The following is a 10524-nucleotide window of genomic DNA, read 5'->3' as shown; positions in this document are numbered from 1 at the left end:
TGCGTCATAATTGATGCATTGCCGCGGTTTAAATTAGAAACCGAAATACAATTTTGGTTTTTCTAAAGTAAAACCATGGGGGTATTAATAGTTACATGTGCTGTTATAAAAATGAGGTTGGGAGGAGAATAATATGATTATTTTGCATAATTTTGTATAATAAAGAGTCTAGCATGCTTTCAGGATTACCTGAAATAGCTAAAAAATAAGTGCATATCTGAAGTTTCCTCTTTACATATAATTGAATAATCAGAAGATGATTTTTAATCTGGAGAGACATTATCAGGGAGTTTATGGTTTGTTTTTCCCCTAAATTGGTTCCCTGCTATTCCAAAATGGGATATGGAAGCTCCTTACTCTGTAAGTAATATGTAGCTCCTTACTCTGTGCCTGAGAGAAAATCCTCCAGTAAAAGAATACAAAAGGCTAAATATGTGTTTACTTACTTACCTTTTTCAGTTTAATTATGGTTTTCTCAGTAGTTTCTTGCTTGTAAGTAATGCTCTTCTGTTTTGTTTATATGAAAGAACTATGAGTTTCCAGTAGGAGCTGGAATTTTTTTTTTTTTAACTCTTTATTTTGAGAGAGAGAGAGAAAGTACACACCCAGGAGATAGTGCCAGTAGGAGCACAAGCAGGGGAGGGGGCAGAGAGGGAGAGGGAGAGAGAGAATCCCAAGCAGGCTCCACAGTGTCAGCCCAGAGCCCAATCTCAGTCTCACGATTGGCTAAATCTCAGGAACCAAACTGTGAGATCATGACCTGAGCTGAAATCAAGGGTTGAACACTTAACTGACTGAGCCACCCAGGGGCCCTTAAAGGAAGTTATTTCTAAATGCTGAAAATGTTTTTGGTGTTTTTGGTGGAAGTGAGAGTTTGAGGTTGTTTATTTAATTTTGTAAGGGTAGATTTGAACCCGCTTATTAACTGATTAAAAAAAGTAAACTTTTGGGGCGCCTGGGTGGCGCAGTCGGTTAAGCGTCCGACTTCAGCCAGGTCACGATCTCGCGGTCCGTGAGTTCGAGCCCCGCGTCAGGCTCTGGGCTGATGGCTCGGAGCCTGGAGCCTGTTTCCGATTCTGTGTCTCCCTCTCTCTGCCCCTCCCCCGTTCATGCTCTGTCTCTCTCTGTCCCAAAAATAAATAAACGTTGAAAAAAAAAATTAAAAAATAAAAAAAATAAAAAAGTAAACTTTTTTTTTAATACCAAGCCACTTGTATTTATTTGTTGAATATGCAGAAAGTTCTATTGAAAGAGTGGGATTTGGTATAGAAAACATTTCTGACAGTGAATATCCAAGGAAACACATTTCAAGTTGTTTTTATTTGCATCTACAATCTTCTCTTAAAGGTTACTTTAAATTTTTTTTTCTTTTTTTTTTTAAGTTTATTTATTTTGAGAGAGAGAGAGAGAGAAAACATAAGCGGGGGAGGGGCAGAGAGAGAGAGAGAGAGAATCTCAAGGAAACTTCATGTAGGCCTAAGTTCATGTGCAGCCTGAAGCAGGGTTCAGTCCCACGAACCATGAGACCATGACCTGAGCCAAAATCATGAGTGGGATGCTTAACTGACAGTCACCCAGGCTCCCCAAGACATTTTCTTTTTCATTGACATTTCCCATGATTATTAGCTGAGAGAACATTTAAACGGGCAGGAAAATAATGTTCTTTGGTTTAAAACATGGTGATATAATTTGCTTACCATAAAATTCACCATTTTAAATGTACAATTCAGTGGTTTCTAGTATATTTACAAGGCTGTGCAAACAACACCACAATCTAATTTGAGAACATTCTCGTCATCCTAACAAGAAACCTCACACCCTTTAGCCATAGCTCCTCATTCCCCCCCTTGTCCCAGCCCCAGGAAACCACTAATCTTTCTCTATTGATTTGCTTATTCTGGACAGTTCATATAAATGAGATCATACAATATGTGGCCTTTTGTGACTGACTTCTTTCACTTAGCAAAATGTGTTCAAGGTTCATTTGTGTTACCTCTTTTATTTCTCTTAACAATACCCCATGGAAAAATAGCAATCAATTTTACCAGAGAGGAAATGGAAACATATGTTAAGTTGCTCTTGGGCATGGAAATCACACATTCACTCAACAAATATGTATGGAACATCTATATATGCCAGAAATACTCTACAAAGTAGGGTTATGGCATTTGGGGGTGGTGGTCATGTCACATAAATAAATAGACATCTAGGGGCGCCTGGGTGGCGCATTCGGTTAAGCGTCCGACTTCAGCCAGGTCACGATCTCGCGGTCCGTGAGTTCGAGCCCTGCGTCAAGCTCTGGGCTGATGGCTCAGAGCCTGGAGCCTGTTTCCGATTCTGTGTCTCCCTCTCTCTCTGCCCCTCCCCCGTTCAGGCTCTGTCTCTCTCTGTCCCAAAAATAAATAAACGTTGAAAAAAAAAATTTAAAAAAATAAATAAATAAATAAATAAATAGACATCTAATATAATATTAACTAGTAATAAGTACAATGAAGAAAAATAAAGCAAAATGAATGGATAGGAAGTATCAAGGGTATTATTTTAGGGAAAGTGATGAGGGAAGGGTTCTCTGAAGAGGTAACATTTGAGTTGAGACCTGAAGGGAGGGAGGGAAGAAGGCACACAGAGGGAACAGCAAATGCAAAGGCTCAGAGGCAGGAGTGTGTTTGGTGTGTTGGAGGAACAAGGAAGTCGGTGTGACTGGAAGGCAATGAGAGCAGGAAGGAGAGGAGAAAGGTAGGCGGGCAGAGAGTTGACCTTGGGTAGGCACAGATGCAGCATCATCTGTCGTAAGAAGGTGGCAGGTGGAGTAGCAGAGTGCAAATAATGCCAGCTGGAAGATCTGGTGGTGGGAGGATGAGACAGTTCTCTCCTGAAAGTTTCTGTTATTTCAATGTAACAAAAACAAAAGTGATAACAGACTGTGAGGAGGGGTTCGTGGTGTCAAAGAGTTGAGAAAGAGATGAGAATGAATGGACTAAGGATATTTAGTGGAGTTGTCTGGCAGCACTGAGGGACCACTTGAAGTCCGTAACATGTTTTTCTCCAGCCACATAAGTCATCCAAGTATCAATGTGAAGTTCGTTGTAACCAGGGTTGAAGTTTCGCCAAGTAGGACAAGGGGAGAGAGGGACAAGACAGTTGAGGATGTGTGTATAAAAGGACCATGCAATCTAAACTGGGAGGAGAAAGAACAGAAGACGAGTGATTGGCTGGAGGGGTGGTGGGATCAAAATATTGTGGGAGACTGAGTGCCGGCAGGAGGGCAGGAGTGAGCTAGAAAATAGGAAGTGGTGTTTAGAGAGTTTGCAGTTATTGGTTATGACAAACTCTAATGTATGACTCAGACTGCATGGCTGAGGTGGGTGGAGGATAAGACTATTAGAAAAGTTAAAAAAAACAAACAAACCAGTAGGTCAGGGTATTGGATGGATCCATTTTGTAAATAACTAAATCACCAATAGTGATGTCAAGAAAAATGGCAGAGACTTAGTGAGGCAGATGCTAGAATGAAGGAAGGGGTAGTTGGCAAATGACTACAAAAAGCAGAGGCAGCAGGTGGTATAGTTTAATGTCATGTATTTCAAATGAAAAGTGGATTTTCGGGAGGAAGGAGGAATAATGAGCTGGAATCGGCAAAGATGAATAAGAACTTGCCATGATCTGTGATTTTGGGGTGTATGATTAGGATTAGGATTTGAACTAGGTCTATCTGATTTCATATAATTTCTATTATGCCACTTCAGATTTGGATTAGAATTACAGTTCTTAGACCTAGATTTCAATATTCTCTTGCTATCCCTTCAATGGAAATCATTTGGCTACCCTCAAAGTTGTGTTGCTTTAAATAGTTGCCAAGATCTATTTTAAAAATTGGATTCCTGTTAAAACAAACAAAAAAACTCCATACATTGCAATTGGTTAATAGGTTGAAGAAACTGAATCTTCTGGCCTCTAGTTTCCCATAGTCTGGATTTTATAATTGCATCCCCATGGTGTTATTTAACATGCTCCTCTGTTCTCTGCAATTCCTGAAAATTGGTAGTCAGATCTTGAGGCTGATCAAACCCAGGTTCATTTCTGGTAAGAATACTTCACTTGACCATAGGCCATGTAATGTCAGGCCAACTCTCTCTTTGTGATGTGAATAGCCATTGGTGATTTTTGTCTAGCTCCATAATTAGATCTAGTATTTCATCAGAATGAAAAATGTTGATATTCCATCAATTCTTTTAATTAGATGAACAGCTTTGAGAAAAAGCTACTTCCTTTCATCAAATATGAGTAACTCTGAGATAAAAGTCATTTAGGAGGGAGGCTATACCATCATTGCACCTCTAAAAGCGGCTTATCTGAGAGCTCCTATGGTTTTAAGGATGTATATACTTTGCCTTTAATGTATTTAATTGTAGTTTGTCCTACTTTAAAAGTTAGACTACATTTACAGGATGCAGTTGCACATTGAGGCTTAATATTTGTAGTTATATGGGAATATATTATAGGATTTAGTTCTAACACCTTTGAAGAGGACTGCACAGAAAAGCACTGAAATCTTCAACAAGCATTTTTCCACTGTTCAGCTGCATTTCACAAAAGCTCATAAAATATTAAACTCTTCTGAAAGGTAACCAACTAAATAATTTATGAAAGCAAAGTTTCAAGTCAATGCAAGTACTATTATAGCAAATGTGTATTCTGTTTTTCTTTACAGGGAAACGTTCTAGGGCTGTAGGCTATAGTGGTTTTAGAATCAGATAATAGGGTTTGAATGTCTCTTCACTTATTATGGTGACCTTGAGGAAGTTACTCTACATATCCTAAATATATAAGAGAATCTGAAATAGTGTATATCCTAAAACATTAGAAAATACATATGTATTTGGCAAAACCCTCCTTTTTATTCCTTTGGCTAAAGGTAGGGGATAAGGGACATGACCAATTACCAAAAATTGTTAATTACCAAAAAAAATTAACAGTAAAAAATGCTGTATTGAGAACATGCCATCTTTGATTCCCAGGGCAGTGGCAGTGTGGTCAGTGTTAGGGTAAAACACTTTTTAACTCAATATTGATGGAACTGCATGGCAGACCAAGCAGGTCTACACCAGGGGATCCCTAAAGGCAGTTTAGGGAGAGAGAACAGGGCAAATGCCAGAATTAAACCTGTCTTTGGTTCCACTAAGAGTATAATGAAGACTGAACAGCAGTGAGACAGAAATATACTCTAAATTGCTTAGAAAATAACCATAACATACCTAGACATTTCTCTTGTATTACTGTTAAACTTAGTCCTCTGTCTCAACCTGCCCTGCTTCCCACCCCTTTTCCCAGACTGAGTCAGTACTACCCCATCCCTAGGTTGGCTTCCTGCCTCACTGGAGCCCGATTATCCCACAGTTGTTTCATCTTTTGTGACTGTGCCGACATAGTTGTTAATTCACAGGATATCAAAATGATTTCCAAGTCAGTGAGAAACAAGTACAAACACTGGCAAATGTATTCTCACCATTTAATTTACATAGAAATATATGAAATTGAGATAACCAAGGGAATAGGGCAAAACTGTTAAAACACAGAGGATTTTACCAAGTATAACTTACGTTTGTATCTTGTCACTGTCTTAATTATAATATGTGTAATGTAAATTCTGTGGGTAATGCCTTCATAGAGTTACATTTTTATAAACTTTTTATCGAAGTGTAACACACATACAGTACAGTGGGATTTGCATTTTTAAGGTCATTAGTGTCATATAGCCATGACTGCCTTATTAAATTGTTGTGACCCTTTAACACACCTCTTAAAAACTGTGAATTTATGTGATAGAACATCCTCAGCTTCAAAGTGGCATTAAGTTCAGCTGTGCAATGCAGCATCAGACTTAGTTCTGAGTAATGTGTAGAACAATGTGTAGTATTTGATATTGGCCAATGTATTTATAATTCCTGAACTCAACAAATTGACAAGTTGAATTAAAGATGAAGTTCAACCTAGACCTTCAAGGTTGTATTTCTGTATTCATTTTTACACATATATGCAATTTACAGTACTCTTAACAACTCTGTTAACTTACAAAGAATAAAAAGGTTTTGCAGCCAAGAGTTGGAATGGAAACAGTTTCTGAGATAGAGATCAAATTGTGTTTATAGACACCATTATTGGCAGATTTACTGTCAGTCATTTCCTGTGGGAATATTTCACTGGGACATAATTTTATGCCTTGATTATTCATTAAATAGCCTTTACTCCATGGAACAGAAATACCTAGAATTATAAATAGTAATGCATGCAAATTATAGTTTAACATTTCACACTATTTTACTAGATGAGGATTAAAATTATTTAATAAACGATTTCTTATTTATTACTGAAATAATTTTAAAATGACACTAATACAATATGGACTAGTGGAGAGAGGCAACAGACTGGAAATGGAAGCCGTTTGTTTCCTCTAAACTAAAACTGACATTAATTTAAAAATATTTATCACATACATATATAAGATGCTATACTTCTACTCTGTGGAGAATACCAAAGCCCATTATAAATAGTCTCTGCCCTTAAGGAGCTTATGAATTTCCTTGTACCAGAGATAAGGCATGCTTTGTATAAAACAAAACCCAATAAATATACTATGACTGGGTATGACTAAAGTACTCTTGGAGTTGGGAAGGATGAGAGATCATGTCTCTCTGGAATATCAGAGATGACTTCAGAGAGAAAACAGTTGAGTGGAGTCTTAAAAAGATGGATAAGATTTCTGCAAATAGACATGCAAGTAAAATTATTCTAGGAGGCAGAGACTAGGTACTAAAGAAGGTGGTATATATATCAAACCACATTTCGAGACTGAAGACTTTGGTGGGGAAAGAAAAACTTACATAAACATAGTTGGAAATGGGGTTAGAACTATTTCTTCTTTTTTTTTAAGTAATCTCTATGCTCAACGTGGGGCGTGGGGCTCCAACCCACCACACTGAGAGTTCCATGTTCTATGGACTGAGCCAGCCAGGTGCCCCAGGACTAAATGCTATTATTTAGTTATGCAAGCATTCATTTATTCGACAAACATTTCTTGAGTTCTTATTATGTGCAGGTACTGTGCTGGGAGTTAGGAGTACACTCATGAGCTGCTCAGACAAAGGCCCTTTCTAATATGTAAACATTAAAAAATGTAACTGAAATCAGGGGTGATAGCAACCCTGATTCTTCCCGATCAGGGATAGGTCCATTCATCTGTGGCAACTCAAGGTACTCGGAGTTAACACAGAATACAGGATTTAATGTTTTTGAGAGAGAATTGGTATTTCCAAATAAAGTTGTTTCCCAATTTCAACCCAATCGTTTCTCAACCAAGTTTAATTAAAATGCAGCGTTAGCAGGGTGATGGGGGGGGGCACTATTTTTGGTTGATAATCAGAACTGTGTTAGCATGCATTCATTAAAAAAAGAAAAATAGGGACACACGTGTGGCGATATTTTGGACAAAAGGATTCTTCTTAACTGAATTTCGCTGCAAATTTCCTTTAAATAGCTAGCTCCCGGGGTCATTAAAATGATTTGGAACGTTTCTAGAACACATTACACTAAGTGAGATACACCTGTACTCACACCGGGTCCGTCAAACCCATCCTTGTTTTCTCTCAAGCTAGAACTTGCTGTAATAGACACGCCTCGTGCACTGGTGGCAATGGGGAGGGAGGGTGGTGAAGGCGACGGGGTGGCAGCTAGGAGAGCACTTTCCCTTTCTCCAAAACTTTGCAGGCTTCCAGCCCAGACTCACCTTCCTGCTCGTTCTTTTTCTGCCTCACCTCTGTTACCCCCCTTCCCCAACGCTCCGACCGTAGCGCGCTCCGTGCGCTTCCCCTTGCCTCCGCGCGTCTACTTTAGCTCACGCTCGCAGGCCTCCCTGCCCTGCCCTCCGCCCCGCCGCACGCCGAGCGCCGCGCGCCCACCCAGGGAACGCAGCGCAGCCGCCCGCAGACTGCGCGTCCCGTCGCGGCCCGAGGCTCCGGGGCATGCGCTCTGCGGCGCCGCCGCCCTCCCCCACCCCTTCCCGCGGCAGAGTTATGCCAAGTATGTGAGGAGCCCGCGAGGGCCAGCGCCGGTCATGGGGAGCCGCCGTCGTCGCCGCCGCCGCCTCCGCGAGCGGAGATTTTTCCCCAACAGGGCTCCGTCCTCCTCTCGCAGCGGGGGCGAGCCTGGCTGTTGAGGCGGAGGGGATGGCGGACCCTCTGAGGAGGACGCTGTCCAGGCTCCGTGGGAGGCGGAGTCCCCGCGCCGCCGGGGGGCTCGGGCTCCGGGCGGCGGCTGCAGCTACGGTGGCGGCCTCCGCGGTAGCCGAGGGAGCCCCGGACGCCTCCTCGTGCGAGCACGCCGGCGGAGCCCGGCCGAGCCTGGAGCGGCCCCCGCCGTCGCCTCAGGCGTGGGGCCCCGAGGCTCGGGTCCCGGGAGGGCGCCCGGACTGGTGGGGAGCGCTCGGGCCTCGGCCGCGCGGCGGGAAGGAGGCCGTCTCTTCGGGTGGCGGGCTCACTCGCGCCTCTCTGCGCGCCCCGCCGGGCTCCGAAGGCAGTGGAGAGGACGACGACGAGCAGGAGGACGACGCCGACTACTATGAGAACGTGCCCGGCGGCTCCCAGTCGGCGCCCGAGCCCGAGGGGGCGGAGGCGGAGCGGTGGCCCCCGCCTCCCCCGGCGGCGGGCTCCTCCCCGGGGGCGGAGGGCGGCCGCCTGGAGACAGGCAGGCTGCAGACCCAGTTGCGAGAGGCCTATTATCTGCTGATCCAGGCCATGCACGACCTGCCCCCTGACTCGGGCGCGCGGCGGGACGACAGGGGTTGGGCGGATCGCGGCTGCCTTGTGGGAGCCCGGGCTCTGGGCCAGCCGCCTTCCCCCTGCGGCGCTGCGGACCGCCGAGCCTGCCCCCGAGACTGGCAGCGGGGAGGCGGTGGCCGCCCTTGGCAGCAGGTGTCTCCGCCCCGGTCTCCTCCGAGGGAGTCGGGGGGAGGCCGCCTGCGGACTCCTCGGATGCGGCTGTCCTGCAGCAGAAGCCTCGAGAGCCTCCGGGTGGGTGCCAAGCCTCCTTCTTTCCAGCGGTGGCCGAGCGACAGCTGGATCAGGTGCGGCGCGCGCGGGGACCTGGACGAGCCCCCGCCACGTGGAGGCGGGATGGACGGCTGGAGCGGAGGCAGCGCCCCGGCCGCGTCCCCCTCCGGCCTCCGGCCTCCCTGCTCCAAGGACCCCGGCCACTCCACGGGAAGCCCCTTCAGGGATCCTGCGGGGTCAGCTGTGGCACGCAGCCGCAAAGGAGATGGCCAGGAGGGGCTTCCCTTCCTCAAGCCTCCTGCGGTGACAGTCAAGAAGCTGCAGAAGTGGATGTACAAAGGACGTCTGCTGTCCCTGGGAATGAAGGGTCGCTCCCGTGGGACATCCCCCAAAATCTCTGGAGCGCAGGCGAATCCTCCAAATCTGGGCGCCTTGAAAATGCGTGAAAGCCAAGTCCTCTCCGTGCCTCCAGACCAAAGAATTACGCTAACAGGTAGGATACTTTGCGATCAGAATGCTAACTCTTTGAGTCTTAATGTTTACCAACTGGGCTTCTGTCTTAAGAGACAAGAATAAGGTATGCATTTGCAGACAGGTACGTGCCGGTGCCAAAGTAAGTGACACGTAAGTGGCAGCTGAATGCACCAGGTTACTTAGTATAATGCATTCGCTTGTTTTGTCTCCCCCCTCCCCTTAAAAGACAGTGGCATGAGGAACTTGGGGTTTTTGTTTTTTCTTCCATAAACCGGCGTGCATACTCCTGAATACTACACTGAGTAAAGGTTAAGTTCATCACACGCTTTTTGTATAGAGTTGGGCGGTGCTGCCTTCATTTTTATTCTTTGTGGCTCTAGGCAAATCCGTAGACTTTGTGGAGTTTGTGAATTTGAATTTGATTCAAGGGAGACTTTATGGGCTTCATAAACTGTCATTTTACTCATTACACGTTTTCTTTTTTCTTTTCCGTCTCTCTCCCAGGCCCGCGTGCACACAACAGACACACAACCAAACCCAAAAACAAACCAAACTACCAACCAAAGTTTCTTTTTAGTCACTAGGATTTCACGTACTTCACCTCTCCCCCTTTCCTCCCTTCTTCCTTCTACAACAACAACAAAAGAAAAAAAAAAAACCCCAACAAAGTGAGTAATCTTTTTGTGGAAAAATAAGGGCAGCAGTATTTTAATCAAGGGAAAGATGTCTAGTACTTCTAAGAAAGTGCATTCATTTAAAGTCATGTGCGAACTTAAGTATATTTGGTAATTATGTTGTCAATAGTAAAAATTCATTTCTGAAAGAAGGACAGTACTTTCAAACTGAGTCCAAAACAACACGATCCTTTGAACTACAATTTTAAATACAAAGACTTTTAGTGAACAAAAAGACATATGTGTCATTAATTTAAAAAATATTAAATTATATATAAAAGGATTCACAGTACTTAGCATTTTCTCTGGTAAGAATTACAAATCCTGCAGGA

General features: G+C 44.0%; 1 protein-coding gene across 2 annotated transcripts in view; it reads left to right on the top strand.

Annotated features, from left to right (window-relative positions):
• Positions 1–6006: 6006 nt before the first annotated feature.
• The window catches only part of SYDE2 (synapse defective Rho GTPase homolog 2), a 53718-nt gene continuing 49200 nt past the window's right edge, over positions 6007–10524 (top strand). For both annotated transcript variants that reach the window (XM_045478094.1, XM_045478095.1), the window contains exon 1: positions 6007–9537. In XM_045478094.1, coding sequence (XP_045334050.1) covers positions 8223–9537 — 1315 coding nt within the window. In that variant the 5' untranslated portion in view covers positions 6007–8222. The remainder of the gene's footprint in view (positions 9538–10524) is intronic.

Source organism: Leopardus geoffroyi, chromosome C1, assembly GCF_018350155.1.
Source record: "Leopardus geoffroyi isolate Oge1 chromosome C1, O.geoffroyi_Oge1_pat1.0, whole genome shotgun sequence".
In the NCBI taxonomy this organism is placed as follows: Eukaryota; Metazoa; Chordata; class Mammalia; order Carnivora; family Felidae; genus Leopardus; species Leopardus geoffroyi.
This window is presented reverse-complemented; position numbering and strand designations above follow the sequence as displayed.